This window comes from Phodopus roborovskii, unplaced genomic scaffold, assembly GCF_943737965.1.
Source record: "Phodopus roborovskii unplaced genomic scaffold, PHOROB, whole genome shotgun sequence".
NCBI classification, from domain to species: domain Eukaryota; kingdom Metazoa; phylum Chordata; class Mammalia; order Rodentia; family Cricetidae; genus Phodopus; species Phodopus roborovskii.
The window spans coordinates 113,467-130,866 of NW_026125330.1; the positions used below are offsets into that span (position 1 = coordinate 113,467).

General features: G+C 50.2%; 2 protein-coding genes across 2 annotated transcripts in view; one reads left to right on the top strand and one right to left on the bottom strand.

Moving 5' to 3' along the window:
- The window catches only part of LOC127214032 (protein arginine N-methyltransferase 7-like), a 49,113-nt gene extending 46,557 nt beyond the window's left edge, over positions 1 to 2,556 (top strand). The window contains 3 exon segments of the mRNA XM_051174429.1: positions 2 to 111; positions 831 to 927; positions 1,136 to 2,556. Coding sequence (XP_051030386.1) covers positions 2 to 111; positions 831 to 927; positions 1,136 to 1,306 — 378 coding nt within the window. The 3' untranslated portion in view covers positions 1,307 to 2,556.
- A 2,077-nt stretch (positions 2,557 to 4,633) lies between these two features.
- Positions 4,634 to 15,358, bottom strand: LOC127214048 (sphingomyelin phosphodiesterase 3-like). Its single transcript, XM_051174430.1, is given in 12 exon segments — positions 4,634 to 5,064; positions 5,321 to 5,483; positions 7,043 to 7,106; positions 7,303 to 7,392; positions 8,474 to 8,522; positions 8,524 to 8,630; positions 8,733 to 8,808; positions 13,809 to 14,264; positions 14,266 to 14,393; positions 14,396 to 14,438; positions 14,440 to 14,805; positions 14,807 to 15,358. Coding segments are annotated over 12 exon segments (1,965 nt in total). The 5' UTR covers positions 15,128 to 15,358; the 3' UTR covers positions 4,634 to 4,962.
- Positions 15,359 to 17,400: the final 2,042 nt, after the last annotated feature.

Sequence of the window (17,400 nt, forward strand, 5' to 3'; positions counted from 1 at the left end):
GGAGTACCCCTGCCGTAGCCTCTCTGAGCCTCAGCAGATTCTGACCTTTGATTTCCAGCAGCCTGTGCCCCAGCAGCCTGTGCGTGCTGAGGGGTCCATGGAACTGAGAAGGTGAGTGGAAGCTGCAGCAAGTTGTGGGGTGAAGACAATAGAGGGACTTGACTAACCACACAGTTGTGGAGGACAAACAGCCTGGAGATTCTTATTCTTGGTCCAGGATGTGTCCTTCCATCCGGCCCCTCCTTTGCATTATGGAGGGTCCCACAGCCTCTGGACATGTGCTGGGGAAGGAGAACTAGAGGGGGTCTTGCTTACCTCCCTACCTGTGGGCTCCTTATTGTATCAAGCTGCAGACAAACATCGGTTACTATGGTTACCCACTGGCCCATTTTCCTGAATTCTCTTGGGAGTTAAAGCAGGTCAGGATTGGTGAGGGTCACTTGCTGCAAGATGTGGGAGACCCCACCCAGCTCCAGCTCAATTTACAGTAAGAGTGTTGCCTCCTACCAAAGGGGAGCCATATGCCCAGAGCTCTGGAAGCTTTTTACACCAGGGACAAGCAGCAAGGGCAGGGCAGATGCCACTGCCCAGGGAATCTTCGTTGTCAGACCCTGGGAACAGCTGTGCTCAGAGGTTTCCGTGCTCGGGCTGTGAGGAGTGTGGAGTTGCTCCGGCTCAACCTTTTCTGTCTAGGCTTTACCTACATGGGTGAGGAGTACACAGACTCCTAACTGGGAGGGATGGGAGTGGTAGAGGTTTCAGGAAAGCAGAAGGATGTGTTGGTTGGACTCATCTGTGTCAGTGTGACTGTGTGGGTCTATACTCCCCAGACCTGGGAAGAGCCATGGAGCTGTCCTGTGGATGGAATATCATCTGACTCCAGGCAGCACAGTCAGCACCGGCCTCATGAACCCTTTGGAAGACAAGGTAGTACTGTGGGCACCAGGCCCAGAAGTGTGTGCCTGCCCTAAAGCCACTTATACCTCTCCTTGTGCTCCGAATATCCCTGTTCTGTGCCCTTCAGGTCGGCTAACTCCCAGATGACCCAGGTTACTTCCCACTGTTAGTTACATGGGCTGGAAAGGTGGCTTGAGTGCCAGGGACAATTCTCATCCTTTTGCTACTCATCCTGCAGGGGGACTGCTGCTGGAACCCCCACTGCAAGCAAGCTGTGTACTTCCTCAGCACCACAGTGGATCCCAGAGTGCCTCTGGATGGCCCTCAGTCAGTCAGCTATGCTGTGGAGTTTCATCCCCTCACTGGAGACATCACCATGGAGTTTAGGCTTGCAGACACCTTGAACTAATCTTCCCTTGTTGAGAAATTAAATGGCCAGTAGGCTTCAGACTGAATGGCTTGGGGCTCATTGGGGAAGGAAGGCTAAGAACTTACGTCTTTGCATGCACCTACTTGGCATCTGCACAGCGGAGACCTCTTATGTTTGTGCCTTAGTGCTTCTGGCTTGCAGCATCAGGTGTGGCAGACAGCATAGGCTGGTGACTGATTTAAGAGTTCTGAAGCAACCAGGGAGAATGGCTTGTGGTTCTGAGAGTTCAGAAAGCTCTGGTATAGGAATGCTTCCTGTCCTACCTGGAGGAGAACTGAGGAACAACCTTCTCTGGGACTAAGGTAGGACTGCCCACTTAGCTGGAACCTACCCAGCCTTTCGCTCTCTAGGAATCTCCAGGTCTCTGCTTAGAGAATGGCCTTCTAGGGGTTAGAGGCCACATTTATAAACATTTGGGTATCTCGCCTCAGTGTCTGATAAGCTATGAGACTTGGACACCAGGGTGCTGCTCACGGGCCAGGGAAGAGACCATCCTCAAGCAGTTCCCTGTGGGAAACCACTGGAAAGGAAACTTGGGAGAGTATCCGTCTCCTGTCTGAAGGCCCTTGCTCTGATGGCTTATCCTTGCTGCAGCAGAAAGTGCAAAGATTCCCCAGCTGGTCACAGCCTTGTCCCACCTCTCTCCTCTCTCCCATACTCTTGCTAATGACATCTCAGTTCGAAAGGATTTGAGGAGAACCTAGTGGAACCTAGGTGGCTAAATCCTTAGCATTTCAGGGCAGACGTGGACTGTGTCCCCATGGTCACCAACCCCCAAAGCCCCGAGGCTGGTATGGACTCTGGAAATCCATTGGCCCTTCACAGTTTGTCGAGCAAATAAGTACAGAACCAGAATGCCAGCCTTGAGCCTCACAGTTTTATTTTCTCGTCATTCTTCATCCTTCCTTTCAGCACCATAAAGGAAAAATCCACCTCTTTCAACATTGTTTTTTAATCAGGCATAAAGATTGTTTTTCTTCTTGGGAAGAATCGTCTGGATATATATTTGATAATGTTTTACCAAAACCTTAGGTATCTTACCATATAAAACCCCTAATGTCCCATGAGGATACAATACAGAAATTAAAAAGTTTCTTCTTTTTCTTTTAAAACAGTATTTCTAAATCTGAGCAAGTTAATACAATAGTTAAAAAGCATCAAGGTTAATATTCATTCTTAAAACTCAGGTGATTTTGGACAAATAAAGATGAATGAATGGTCCTTCCTAAGCTAACACACTTACCTAGTGCTTCCCTTGAGGGGTCCTGGGCAGGCAGAGCTGCAGTTGGGATTCAAGTGACCCCTGTGATTGCCCCTGTCTAGGTCATAGTTGTCACAGAATCTGAAATCCTGGCAATGTCTTGTCTTTTTTAAAAGTTGAAATAGAAAGGCCTGGCAGTACACAAGTCCTGAGTCCATAGGCAAACCACAATGAAATGTGTGGCAGATGGTCATGGCCTCAGTGCTGAAAGATGTGTAGGGGCTCTGGAAGGCAGGCTGTCCTTCCTCTGGACTCCAGAACCTGTCTGTGTGGAGGTGACCTTGTAGTAACAGAAGGTGACAGAGGCACAGGGCAGTACCACTTGCCTAAGGCCGCCCTGGGAGTTGGGAAGGAAGAGAAGCATGTGGCTCTGACTCCAAACATGTCACCCTAACCCAGGTTTAGGGACCCTGCCCTTGGCTTCATTTACTCTCCTTAGACACAGTGCCATTGGTATAGGGATTGGGCTTGCCCAGTGGTACCCTGCATGAACAGAATCCTGGTTGTTTCCAGGAATGGGACCTTTCATTCCAGGAGGCCTTCCCAGATACCTGGGGAGGCCAGGCCCTGACAGGGGAAGGGCACAGCGTAGAACCCTGCAAGGCTGCCCTAACTCTGGACACTGGAGCATGGGGCCAGGACTCTCCGGGCCAAAAGGTTGGGACAGACCGCTATCACCAGCTATACACACCCTAATGCCAAGCTGCCTGTGCAGTGAGGGACCACCCCCAGCACAGGGCCTGGCATCTTGTTAGATGTGTGCTCCTCTTCTTGATCTCTTTGCTACTTAATGGGTGGCAAGGCACAGCTTCAGGGCACCAGCATTTAGAGGTCCTAATAGCAGGGGCCTGATGCTTCCTCCATTCTCACCAGGTGGAGTTGGCCTTGAGCCGGGCTGGACACAGATAGGGCACTTTGAAGAGACCAATGGGGTTGTCAAAAACCATCCTTCAAATTGGAACTCAGTACCCTGAGTCAGTCTTCTTCCCTTTGTAGTCAGGGATCAACCTCTGCTCCCTGAAGGTAGGTGGGCAGTCAGTGCTGACTTGGGCAACTGAGCAGGAGCAGGTGGAGAACAGTGGGCTTCTAGAAGCCTTACTATGCTGAGCTTGGGCTGGCTCTGGTCCCATAGTGGCAAGAGTGGCCTTCGGGATGCTGCCTGGAATCACCCCTGCCCTGACAAGCAGTGACTGGTGGCTGGCCACCTGAGCTTAACAGGTAAAGAAGCCATTCTCTACATCTTGGTTTCCTGCCATCCCATCCAGGGTACTCTCCTAGACATGGCATTGGCTGGAGCAGCTACTGAGGGAGAGTGGGCCTGGGAGGCCAGAGCTGCAGCCCAACTTGGGGGGCAGGCAAGTGGTTCCTGAGCTCAGCCACACTTGGATGAGGGAAGTCCTCAGGAAAAGGTTGAACCCAAGGGGCCTGTAGAAGAGGACGTGTTGGCTTGAAAAGAAGAAGCTACAAACCTGTCATTTTCAAAATCAACCCTCCCCCCTTTATGTTCTGAGTCCCCTTTGTAAAAAAAAAAAAAAAAAAAAAAAAAAAAAAAGTGACGCCCTCTTGGGTGTCCTGTTATGGCCCCACAGCTGATGTCAGTTTCCTCCAGGTGCTGCTGGGGTGGCCAGAGGCAGCTGGACCCTGCTGTGTGGGCTGGGGAAGAGCACAGTTCTACCCAGTGACTTACAGACCCTAAGTGAAGAGTGATTTTGTGTTTACATTTTCTGTTTTCTTTTTAAAATGTAATCGCCCTTGAATGCAAGACCCTGGGAAGAGCCCTGGGCTGGCAGGTAATGACAGCCTTCACGTCCCCACCAAGCTGGAGGTGGAGAGCTGGCAGCTGTGCCCTGGAAGTGCTTCTTTGGCTGTTTCTGATTGTGTTTGGAGTTTGGCCTTGGGTGAGGCCCGAGCAAGGGGTCTGGGTGCTACAGTGTGGCACATGGCATGCGGGCAGCGTGCGTGCGAGGGTGCAGGCATGCGAGACAACATTGGCAGCAGACAAAAGTAATGAACCCTGGACAAAGCTTGAGAAGAGATACAAAGAGTACACAAACCCAGTCCTCATACTAACCCTTGGGTTACAAACTATGTTGTGCTGTGTAGATCTGTAGAAAATCATGATTGGAAAGAATGGCACTGGTTAGGCAGCCAGGGGCTCCCAGACTGGCCTGAGTCCTCTGTTCTTAGAGATGGCCCAGAGGCACAGAGCAGCCTGGCTCCCAGGCTCCCAGGGGACTGACAGGCTCTTCCCTGTCCCCTGCCCTCCTTCCCCCAGCACTAGGTGCTCAATGGAGGGGACATAGCCCAGGCATGGGCTGTGGCTTGAAGGGCTGACAGAGGCCCCACTTCTTGAGATGCCAGTGGCATGGCTGGTTTATGCCTCCTCTTCCCCTGCAGATACCATCAGCCGCATGGCCACAGGGAGGTGGTCGGTCAGGCCGGATAGCTGGGTGATAAAACTGAATTCTTCTACCTCCTAGGTTGGGGGAAAGGGTGGAAAACATTCTGTTTAGATCCAGAGAAAGGATGTTCTATAAAGTGAAGTTTTGGGGAGGAAATGACAGCCTGGGGTGGGGGGTTTCTAGATGTGGGGCCAACTGGGCTAGGGTTGTACAGAGGGTATCTGGAGGCTCTCAGGCTATGAAAATGATGGCTTTCATTTGAAGGGAGCAAGGACTGAGGGATGGGTTCAAAGTACTATACAGGGCTACAGGGCCCAGCCTCAGACTCACAGCCTTCCAGTCGGGGCACAGCCCCTCCTCAGCGTGCAGCATGTAGTCAATGCGTCGGCCATTGCCCTTCAGCAGGTCCTTCCGCCCCTTCTGCCCAGCCCCTGGGCTCTTGCTGGTAGGAAAGGCCAGATACTCCCTTCGGCCTTCCTCACTCTCCAAGACCCTGTCAGGCCGAAAGGAAACAAGGTGAAGTGTTAGGCCAGCCCTGGCCTATGGAGCCATACTATACAATGTAAGAGGGGAAGGGGAGACCAAACCTTTAAGTCTAAGATCCAGCTGTCCTGTGGCTCCACAAAGGGCCTCACCATAAAGAGGGGTCCCTAGTCAGCAGAGGCCCTCTGCCACCTGTCACAGGCTGTCTCCACCTTGGGCTAACCAAGTTCCCACTTCCCTTTCTATCCTGATGCTGGTCATGACATTCCTGGATGTGGCCATGTTGGGGATACACCTCTCCTGATCCCTTCTTTGCTTCTGAATCAGTAGGAGCCTGTTTGAGCCTCAGGACCTAGAAGTCCAATCACTATTTATGATTGGCCAGGCTAAGGGAACCAAAAAAGGGCTACATTGGAGGTCTCAGTTATTTTATGGGTCTGTCCTTAAGCGATGATGAGACCCAGCTTATCACCAAACCCGTGAGCGCTGTTTCCTTTGTAAAATGAGTAGTTGCTGTGACCCTGCCTTGGGGGAATGGGCTGTTGTCCTATTTCTCAGAGTCATCCCAGGAGACTCATGGGTACTTACATGTCCAACACAGTTCCTGCTAGCCTTTCCCGATAGCCCAAGCAACCCTGGGGCTGAGGAACCCCATAGACCACCCCTCCCAAATTACCAAGAGCAGGCTCAGGCCTGTTGCTGGCATGGGAGACTGCCCAGGCCTCCAGGTGGTTAACACTGGATAGAGTTAGAGTCTGGAGAGACTAGGATGGCAAACATGGCTTTCTACAGGTTTTTTATCAGCCTTAAGATAAATACACTAATGACATTCAGAGCATTGTTAACAGCTCAAAGATATAATCCATTACTGTCTTTTGCTTTGATAATTAATTCTAGCATCAATGATCTGAGAGGTACTGATAGTCATTTTTTAATCATCTCATGAAAAGATAATTTTCTCTGCATAGGGTGATGTTTCAAATTTAGTCTATAATCTAATTAATTGGCTCAAATTAGCTGCAAGGAGCCATGGCAATGGCTCTGTGCAGTCTCAGGCTGTGAATTATAAATCCATTCTGCTATTGGCCTTTCCACCATGCCCTTTATGGAACCCTCACTGGGTTCAAGGATGAGGCTGGGCCAGGGCAGAACTGCCTTTCAAGACAGCCTGCGTTCTCTCATCTTCTATCTAATTGGTTGGTAGAGGTCATGGGCTTTCTTCTCTTCCACAGACCTCTTACCCAGCAGCTCTCTAGGGCTTCACTCTTGACCTGATCCTGGAAACTCTGGCTTCTTTTCCTGTATGAGCCATACTTAACTAGAGCCTTTTGCAATGGGAGCCTAGATCCTGACTGCTGGCTTGGGATTTGTCTCTTCTTCCAGACTCCATCTGTCTTCTCTCCCATGTAAGAGTTTCCTGATATCCCAAAGTTCTTAGTGGTTTGAGTGAGCTGTTCCTGCTGGAACCTGCCCAGCCCCCATCTCTACAACCTACTAGGGGGTCTATACCCCCTGAAGACTTGAGAGCTTATTAGGACCAGGGGACCCTGCAGCAGTGTGGGCACTTACTTTTGAAGATTGTCAGGGGTACACACATCCTCATCATAGAGACCGTTTATGTCCAGCAGGGTACCTGGGGACAAAAAGAGAGTGGTTACTGAAGTAGGGTCCAGCCAGCCTCAAGTGGACCCCATGGAGAGATTAGGGAGACACAAGGACTTTGGGTGCCTCTAGACAGCTGCCTAGGGCATGTCCCCTTCCTTCATCAAGGATCAGGTTCTGGTGGCCTCTTCTTGGGAAGCCCATGGTGAGCCCAGCCCCCTGCTTACCAATGGCCCACGGCTTCTCCTCCCCAGGTCCCAGGCGGCAGGGGTCCTTGTATCGAGTAAACAGTGAGTGCTGCTGCTCCAGTTTGTCATCTGTGGGAGGAATGAGGAGAGGAGTGCTCTGGCCTGCTGCCTCTGATTTGTGCCAGTTCCTCCTACCATATGTCACTAGGTTCCTGTCGCTTTGGTAACAACTACTCTGGGTTTATGGTTCTTTTGATATCCTATGGTCGGTACTGTGGTTCATCTGTCACTGGTTCTCTATGGCCTCAGATGTGCCCCCAACACATTGCTCCCTGTCCTCCGAGCCTTCCCAGATTCCATTGCAGACTGTTAGTAGGGACTACATGATGCTGCAGCTAGAACCCTGCTCTCTTCACAGACCTGTTTGCTTGGCCCCTGGGGAAGATGGGTATCACATGGCTCAGAACCATGTGTTCTGCCTACTTGCTGGATCAGTATAGTCTTTTTTGACTCCTGGGCTGGTAGAGGACACTGGGTTAGGGCTTCCTGGTGGGATCTCCTCCAAAGCCTCTTCCTGTATGTGTTGTGACAAGAGTGTCCTGATCAGAACAGAGAGACCCATGCTGGGGCAGAATCTGGTGTGTCGAATGTGACAGCTTTGCTGTCCCACACAGCCGCAGAGGAAAATCATTCTGGGTTGGTGACTGTGTTCCATGATCGGCACTCATTCTCTTTGCCCATGCTGGAACTGCCACTGTTATCAAGAGATGCCTTCCTGGCCGTAAAAGGTTAAAACAGCTTTTACCTGCTACCATCAGGTGAGGGTACCATCTTGGACTCCAGGTGAGACCTTCAGGTTTCCTGTGGGCATGGAACCTGGGTCCATTGCAAGAGCAGTGAGTGTCCTTAACCCCTGAGCCACCATTGAGCCATCTTCCTTGCCTAGTTTAAGCCAGTATTATTGGAAGTTCCTCCCTTGTCCTGGGTTCACTTTTAGAGCATCTCCTTGTCTCTAGCTAGAGGCCCCTTGCTTTTTTGGGTAGTGTATGAGTTGTTCAATGCTAGGACTTCAGTGTGGGGCAAACACATCAGTCCTGCTAAAATTTCCTGCACACATTCATGAGGAACTGGAAATTCTTCAAACTATCTAGCTGTAGTCTGTGACTGTCCATGGAGCTTCAGACCTGAGAGTGGAGGAGTGTGACCTCACCAGAAGAACAGTTATCAAAGTTCAGATCTCCACAGATGACATCAAACACCCACCAGTTCCTCCGGGTTGGCTGTGCTGGACGAGGAGGTAGATTTTAGGAAATCAGCTAGCCAGTCCTGAAGCAGGTCCAGTTGCTCACACCGGATGGCACTATCCTCTACAGATAGGACAGAGACCAAAGTATGAAGCTTGACCTGGACACCAGCCAGGGCCCAGGTATTAAACCCATCCCCCCAGAAAATCCCAGTCTGTGGCCTACCTGGTGGGGCATGCAGGTGTGTGCAGGCGATATACCCAACGATTCTTTGGTCCTGAGGTGTGCTTCCCACCTGCACCTGAGGGAAGGCAGGGTGTCAGTGTTGGTACTAGCCAACCATTGCTGTTCTAGGTGCAAAGGGTCTCTGGCAACATTTAGAGCCCTCTGCTCAAGCTCTCACCATTGTGCTCTGTGGCAGGCTCCTGGCTAGACTCTGGGGCCCATATCTAGTAGAGGGCATGCCCTGCTTCTAGAAGTGTCTGGCTGGTTCTAGAGGCAGATATGCAAGAAAACATCAGCCTATAAAGTTACTTGGTTGGCCACAATCTGTGCAAGGCTTTGTGGGGAAGAAACAAGTTGCAGGCAAGTTCCTCCCAAATCCCTGGCATTTCCAGGTGACTGGAATACCCAGCTTCATGACTTTCCCATGTTCTCTTTTGAGACAGAATCTTGATATGGTTACACAAATCTGGATAATCTCAATCTTAAACTTACAGCAATCCTCTTGCCTCTGTTTCTCAAGTGCTGGGATCAGGAGTATGTACCACCATATTCAGCATTACATTCAGTCTTTTTAGTATTTGTTTATCATCATCATCATCATAGAGTGTGTGTGTGTGTCTACAGAAACCAGAAGTGGAGTTGTGGTTGCTGGAATTCCTAACTCTGGTCCTCGTGATAAAGCAACATGCTTTTAACCATGGAGTCATATTCTTTATCCCCCTTTTAGTCTTTTGTCTACTCCCATTTAATGACTCTTTCCTCCTTTGGCCCACACTCTCAACCTGACCTCCTATTGACCCTCCAATTTGAAATCAAAGCTAGTACCCACTGGAGGGGCCTTGGACACTGTCATCCTCCTGCTAGTCTGCCTTTGCCCTGTGTAGTTGCATAGTCCATTGCTTCATGAGTTTTTCGTTCATTTCTTTTTCAATATAGCATTTCTTTGTGTAGCCCTGGCTGTTCTGGGACTTCTCTGTAGACCAGGTTGACTTTCAACTCAATAGATTTTTCCTGTCTTGTTTTTTGAGTGCTGGCATTAAAGATGGGTGCCACCACTGCCCAGTGCTTCATGAGTTTTACCGGAAATGGTCTCCTGTAATCCCTCAGTTTTCGACCAGAGTTCTGATCAGTGTCCCTAGTTCTAGGCCCCCTGGCATGGGCTGATCTCATCTTGAGTCCAGCTCTCTTTTCAGAGTAGCCTCTTCACAGCTCCATGCCTCCACTTTCCCCAAACCTGACCCTTTCTTTACTAGGGCACAGTTACATTGGGTGGACCTGGCTCAACAAGAAGTTAACTTGGGCAGATCATCTCTAATGCTGGCTTCATAAAAAAAAGGGTATCTTAGCTGGGTGGTGGCGGCGCATGCCTTTAATACCAGCACACGGGAGGCATAGGCAGGTGGATCTCTGAATTCGAGGCAAACCTGGTCTACAAGAGCTAGTTCCAGGACAGGCTCCAAAACCACAGAGAAACCCTGTCTCAAAAAACCAAAAAATAAAAAAAATAAAATAAGAGCATCTTAATTGTATATCCCAAAGACAATTCAGCAGCCACTTGCCTCTCCTGTGTGACTCAGCACAAGAATGAGCCCTTGTCTGTGCTGTGGCTCTGGAGGTGAGACAGACCACACATTACATCCCCTTCCACAACCTAAGGCCTCTGGTAGGTCCCTTATCACTGTCCAACTGCTGGATGCCACTCAAGAAGAGTCCTTCAATTGCATACTCTTCAGGGACTATTGTGGGGCCCTGTCCTCAGAAGTCTTTCGATAACACATCTTTGTCATATGTGAGCACCAGCTGCCCTCCCCAGATAATTAGTTATCTAATTCAGCTGGGTTTTCTGTGTTAATGAACCCCAGACCCAGGCACTTCCCAGAGAGGTGGACTACAGAAGCCAAGGTTCTTGTTCTATCCTGTGGCAAAGGACACAACAGTGGCCTCTCAGTCATTGTTCTTTCCTTTTGCTGCTGAAACTGAGTGGGTCTTCTCAGTCCTGTCCCCTGGATTTCTGCAACTCCACCCTCCTCCCCACAGCATGCATGCCTGTCCTCCTCATTGCCTATGGGTGAATGTCTGGCTATTTGATAATAGGCTCATGGCCTGAACTCGGGCTGTTTCTAAATTCACATGTTCAGTTCAGACCCAAGGTGCAGCCACCTGGCACTCCCTATCTGGGAACTAGCCCTGCAAAACCATGGACCATGGATGCATCTTGTTTATACAAGCACTTTTTAAAAGAATACAGTGCTCAAAGGGGTATACGACACTGCTGACCTTGTGTTCCTCAGGCAGCAGGTTTCTCCCACTGTATTTATTCTTCAGCCACACACACTTCAGCTTAGCATAGCTTCACATGCTCAGTGTGTACCATTTTATGGATGGGCTCATAGCATTTCAGATGGGAGCGTGTTAGTCCTGTTGGCCTCCCCATGCTGCTCATTGCCCCTTTCTGGGCTGTTGGTGTCTTTGTCAAGATTTTAGACAGTTGTCAGACTCAACCTTAGTATCACTTGCCCTAGGTTAAGTTCTGGATGAGGACAAAGGCATCCCTACTGGCCCTTTTACCAAGGTCCCACCTAGAGGGCGGGTACCACAGTAGTAAGGTGTGTGACCTTGACAACATTCACTTTATTATTTGCTGGGACTTAGTGGTTCCTATGGCATACCCTGAGGACCTGCTGAATCCTGTGTTTCTCTTACAAAAACAAACAATCACACTGAGAGGCTGAGCTCTTTAGTTCTGCTGGCACAGAGTATCAGTTAAAAAAAAAAAAAAAACAAAACAAAAAAAAAACGTCCTTCATGAAGAGGCCCATTTTTCAGGAATCCATGGAATAAACTAGGAGAGCAGGACTCAGTGAGGAAGGTGGCAGAGAGGGACTGCTGGACACATCCTCCCAATGTCCCCAGCTCCTCTTCAGATGAGCCTGGCCCTCTTAATGTGACAGGAGGACAGTCAGACCCCAGTCCAACGGGGCACAGCTCTACTCTCAAAGGCAACGTCTGGCCGGACAAGCAGTCCAAAAAATACCTGAGTCAAGGGAGAACTGGCTTGTGGTTGGAAAGACTAAGACCAGCAGAGCATGGGACATGGAGGACCCTCGGGTGGTCTGGAAAGGGCAGTAAGAGGAATCAGACCTAGTAAGGAGGAGACTGTCTCACTGAAAGAAGTCAAGACAGCCACATCATAGTGGGCCAGTGCAGAGAGGAGGTTCACCAAGATGGTGTAGTGAAGAACCTGGGATAAACTGAGCAGACACAAGTTGCAGCCAAGGTGGATGGTTTCTTCTGGGTTCAGATGGGAGGACCTGAGTGAGGACATTGGGGCAGATGCTGACCTTAGAAGTAAATAGAGGTGTACCCAGGAGTCAGCCAGATTGAAGGATGAGCTCTGGTATGAGATCTGAGTTACCAGCAAGGGTAGCAAGTAAAGTAGGGGACTCTGAGAAGTAAAGAGCTGGCTATAATAGCTTATCCCCAACCTTCTTCTATAAGAAAACAAGACTATCAGGTGGTGGTGCATGCTTTTAATCTCAGAGCTTGGAAAGCAGAGGAAAGTGGATCTGGGAGTTCTAGGACACAGTCTGGTCTAGATAGTTCCAGAACAGCCAGGGCTACACAGAAAAACTGTCTGGAAAAACAAAACAACAAAAACAAGCTGGTACTATCAGACCTGTCAAGGTGTTAAGAGATGTTGCAAACAAAGTTTGAAATGCAAAATAAATATTGGCCAGCTCAAAAAAGTTTTGGAATGGCATGAGCCAACATATCTGCTGACCAGTTTGAAAACTACGAGTAAAGGGAGACATTAATGATAGAGGAGAGGCTGTCCCAAGAAGACAGTTGTCTTTAGAACTGTTCCAGGGTATCAAATGAAGGAGGATAGTTGGGACAGTGGATTGTTCTGCATAGCAGTAGTCTGGGGGTGGATGTCTCTAGGCTCACAGCCTTCTGTATCAGGCCAAGGGGACACACCTTTCCACTGATGCCAAATATATCCACAAATGCAACACAAATGAACCATATGTCAGAATAGGAAGGCTGGAGCTGTGTGTCAGAAGACCTGTGCCTGTGACTAGAAAGTTGGGGACCCTAACTCTAGCAGAGCCATGCGAGAGACCTTGGCACCCCAGGGTGGGGACATAGAATGCCTGCCTTGTCCTTAACAGGCAGATGGAGTTCACTGTGCCCTTACTCCCAGCAAGCACTGGCTCAGTTAAGACTGAAAAGTGAGAGAAACCTGCCCTGGGCCACAGTCAGGGTCCCCTGACAAAGCAACCCTTCAGTCAGATCTCACTTTTAAGGGGAAAACCACGGGCAAAACAGCTGCTGCCCCTGGGTCAGAAAGCCACATCTGCATCAGATGGCCAAATGATGCTTCAGAAAACTGGATTCACTAGCAGTGGCCTTTAAATAGAGAACAAAAAGTTGACACTGAATATCTCAGGCTCTGTCAAAGATAACGTGTAATGACCAAATTACCATAGTCTGTCTAAAACCTCCAACTGCATGCAAATTAGCAGAAATAATCATGATTCACTTTAATTAGTGACTATGGAAATGAAGCCAAGCTGTGGGCAGGCAGCCTGGCAGGGCAGCTGCTAACAACCAGAAGGGGCTGTCCTGGCCAATGAAGCTAGAGGTCTCAGTGGCTGAGTGTGGTCTTTGGCCTGGAGACCTGAGAGCTCATATGCTGGCCTGCACCCATGTTCTACTCTGGTCTCTGCCATGTGTGAATAGAGATGGGGCTTGTCTCCTCTTCCATCCCTTATCACAGCAAGCACCACCATCCTCATGTTCACCGCAGGATACTGGGTCACACCTATCACACTTCACAGATGAGTAAATGACTGAGAAACTGGCCAGATCACTCAGCCTGAGTCCATGGGTTTTCTGTGCTTGAGCTGGGGGCTGTGAGTTCAGTTCCATGAAAAGCTTTGTCTGGCTCCCAATTTACCCCATCGAGGCAGTGAGGATTCCCAGGACATAGGATTGGTAGGGGCTATGACCCATTTTGTCATGTGTTTGGGGAGAGCTGGTGTGTAGCCCTCAGGCAGAGCTGAGAATGCCTACCTTGAGAAACAGAGCTCCCTTGGAGGCCAGGGCATCGAAGCTGCACCCATTGGGGTAACAGTGATAGGCCACGTCCATGACAGGGTAGCGGCTGGCAAAGAAGAGACCACTGTTGAGACACTTGAAATTGCAGCAACCATGGCAGCCATAGACCCCGACGTCATACAGGATGTACTCAAAGTAGCCGTGTAGCTGCTCTTTCAACTTAGCAGCTGCACGCTTGTCAAACACCTCCTGCAGGCACAGGAAGTCCAGATTGGCTGGGAAGAAGGCCGAGACCTCATGGTCAAAGGCTTCATCAGGGTGCCGCCTCCTGCGTGCTGCTGTCTTCTTCACCACTGACGTCTTATACAAGAGCTTGCTGTTGACTCCTGGCTCTCCACTGCCACCGCCATCTTGCCCAGGCCGTGCCTTCACCAGGGATTCCCTGGAGGCTGAGGGGCTGCCCAGGCTCCCCAGAATCCCCATCTCGCTGATTGTGGTTGGGCGTCTGACCCTTTGGGGCCCCACCAGCCCCATTCCTGGCTTGATTCCCAGTAGCAGGGTCATCAGCTTCTGGTGGTCGGCCTCCTTCATCACCACCACTCGCACAATGCAGCTGTCCTCAAGGCTGCCATCAGCCGGGTCCCCCAGAGGCTGGGCCATTGGCAGCCTCATCACTGGGGTGACGCCCTCCATCCCCTTTGTATTCCACAGAGGCCGTCCTCTTAATGCTACCAGGGACAGCTCTAGCTCCGTCACTGCCCTGTGGAGACACCAGGCTGCTGAAGCTGGCTGCACTGATGGAAGTGTTGGTGGGAGAATCAATGTAAATTTTGATCTGAGGCCGGGCGGCCCCATTGCGGATTCTCTGCCCAATCTCTTTGGCCCGTGCTTGGGTATTGAAAACATTGTTGAGCCTCGCGAGTGAGTCAGGAAGAAGGCAGACATTGGCCGTGGCAAAGCAAAAGCTTTTGCCAGCCCCTGTGCCCTTCCATTCACTAAGCAGGGCTGCCCCCACCAGCTGGGCTCTTGTCCTCTAGCCGGGAGTAGGAGTAGGGCCTGCGGGCAGACTGCAGTGGAGACCAGAAAATGAACCCAAGAAAGGCAAAAGGTAATGCAGCCACAAACAGAGCCAGGTAGACTGGCGTGAAGAGTACAGTGCAGAACAGCTGCAGGCAGCAAGGGTCATCTGCCCTCTGGCGCTTCTCATACGTGGTGGGTATGAAGGAGGCCACCAGCCGGTCCACCAACCAGTAACATGGGAAGATGAGGGCCCAGGACACAGCGTGGAGGGCGGACAGACAGCTATTAGGAAAGGGAGTCGTGTACAAAACCATCGCAGCTCACTGGGCGCCGCAGCCGGCTCTACTACATGGTGTCCGTGGCAGATGCAGCACTTTCCCGGGCAGGGGTGGGCAAGCTGAGAGCAGGAGGGAGGACAGGTCACCTCCTGGCAAGATGTGACTCTAGGTAATTAGTGGTAATTGTCCTGAAGACATTCATGGTTCACCTCAAGGGGCCATTCTGGGACACCAAAGCTTGTTGAGAACCTGGAGAAACAGAGTGAGGGAGATCGTTACTATAATTAGATTGTTCTGAAAACCAGAGAATCAGTTTTACCTGGAGTGTTACAGGGCCAGAAGAATGCCCCACCACATTTCATTTGCCTATATAGTTTTGTTTTCTTGAAATAAACAGCTTTGTATATGGTTGTCACTAACTGGCTGTCTTGACTCTGTAATTTAATTGCTTAAAAAATGGCTCATGTTTACAAAAGGGCACAGCTTTGTGGGTACAAAGGGGGTGTGTTACAATTTGAGAGTGTGCCTGGCTTAACACTGGATAGAAGCAAGTGAAGCCCTTTAGGAGCCAGCGCTGTGTTTAAAATGGGCAGGCAGCAGCCTTGGTTACCTTTAATATGCTGCAAATATGTTTACCTTTTATCTAGTGCCAACTAGGCCAGGAAAGACAAAAGGGGCCAAAGGTTACAGGGCCGAGGGCAGAGTGGCTGGCTGGGCAGAAGAGCAGGGAAGCCTCATTCACATGCAGTCTGCTCTGACCATGGTCCAGCTTCCTGAGCAACAGACTAAGTAAGCTGTATGTCCTATGCCACGGTGCCCTGGCAGAACTCTAACCAGGGGTACCCAGGCATAGACCGTTTCACCAGCTTTCAGAATGAAGAGTTTACCCAGTTACCCTGACAGTCCCCTGGATACGTGAGAAGCTTCCTGGGTCTGGGTCAAAGCTTTATTAGTTCTCTAGCTTATCTTCCAAGATGCAGCTTCAGGCAAAGCCAATAGCCACCTATATACATCCATCCTGGGTCTCTGCCCATGCTGTACTGAGTCACACTAGTCTCCAAAGCAGGCCTGACCACACCCAGGCAGGTGCACTGACTGTGCTGATTACCCAGTCAATAAAGACAAAATTCTGTGTTTACCCAGCTTCCAGGGTCCCCACACTGTTCATGCTGAGGGGGGAAATGCTCCATGAATGAGCTGCATTTTGGTTTCTAGGCCAGGCAGGTAAGCTCAAAGTTTGTTTCTTTCACCGATCAACACCCCTTATACCCCTGACACCTCAGTAGGTCTGGACCTAGCTGCCGTCATTCATCCTGGCCCTATATTTTCTCTTCCCTCCTGAGACCTCCATCACCCAAATTAGAGACTTAGATATCATCCATACAACCCTCCTTCAGTCCTCCTGTCCCATCTGTCCCTCTGCCCCCAATGAAACATCTCATTATGAACTGAGAACGGCATCACAATTCATCCACTGTATCAGACTGCACTGACACAGTGGCTGGAGGGATATTTCTTTGCAGCCTGCTCACCTGCTATGCTCACCTCCTACTCACTTGGACATTGGTGCCAGGACCTTACCCTGAGGCCCTTCCTTAGCTCTGCTTCTTGCTCCCTCCCCACCCTGTCCACAGTTCAGCTTAGACATCAGCTTTCTCAGAGAGGATTCTTCATTTCCTTGCCTGGGAAGCTTAGGTACTTCTGCTGTGGATGCTTGTCCCCCAGAACAGTGACCTGGTCTTTTGCAGTTTATGTCACTTGTACTTGGGATATGCCTACCTCCCTAGAAAATGAAGAGCTTTAAGAGGGAAGGGGCTATGCAAAGGTTTCAGGGAGTCTGGAGGTGAAAATGGCAGGTCCTTAAGAGATAGGATAAATGAACAAAGGAGATCATGATGTTAGTACCAGAGAGGAGGCATCCATTTTCTCCAGCTGTTGGGGAGGTGGGGATTTCTCCACAGCTGTCAGCCCTGCAGCCACCATCCCCAAGGCTGATGAGGGAGGACCAGGGCTTCATGACCAAAGAGGGCCTTAAGCTGGTGGCTGTGCCTAATTCTGATGAACAAGAAGCACAAAGATTTTACTTTCCTCAAGGGAAGGTCACAGTTTGGAGCAACAGGTGTGTCTACACAAGCACAGCCAAGTGAGGACTTCTCTATGAAAGCCAAACCTGGTCTGAGGACATCCAGCAACCTCCCACATCTGCTGCCTGGCTTGGGTGATGCCAGAGCACTGTTGTTTAATATCCCAACCACTTACCAGAGGGAGGACTCCAGCTTGGAGCCAGAGCCACAGCTCACTCCTTATCA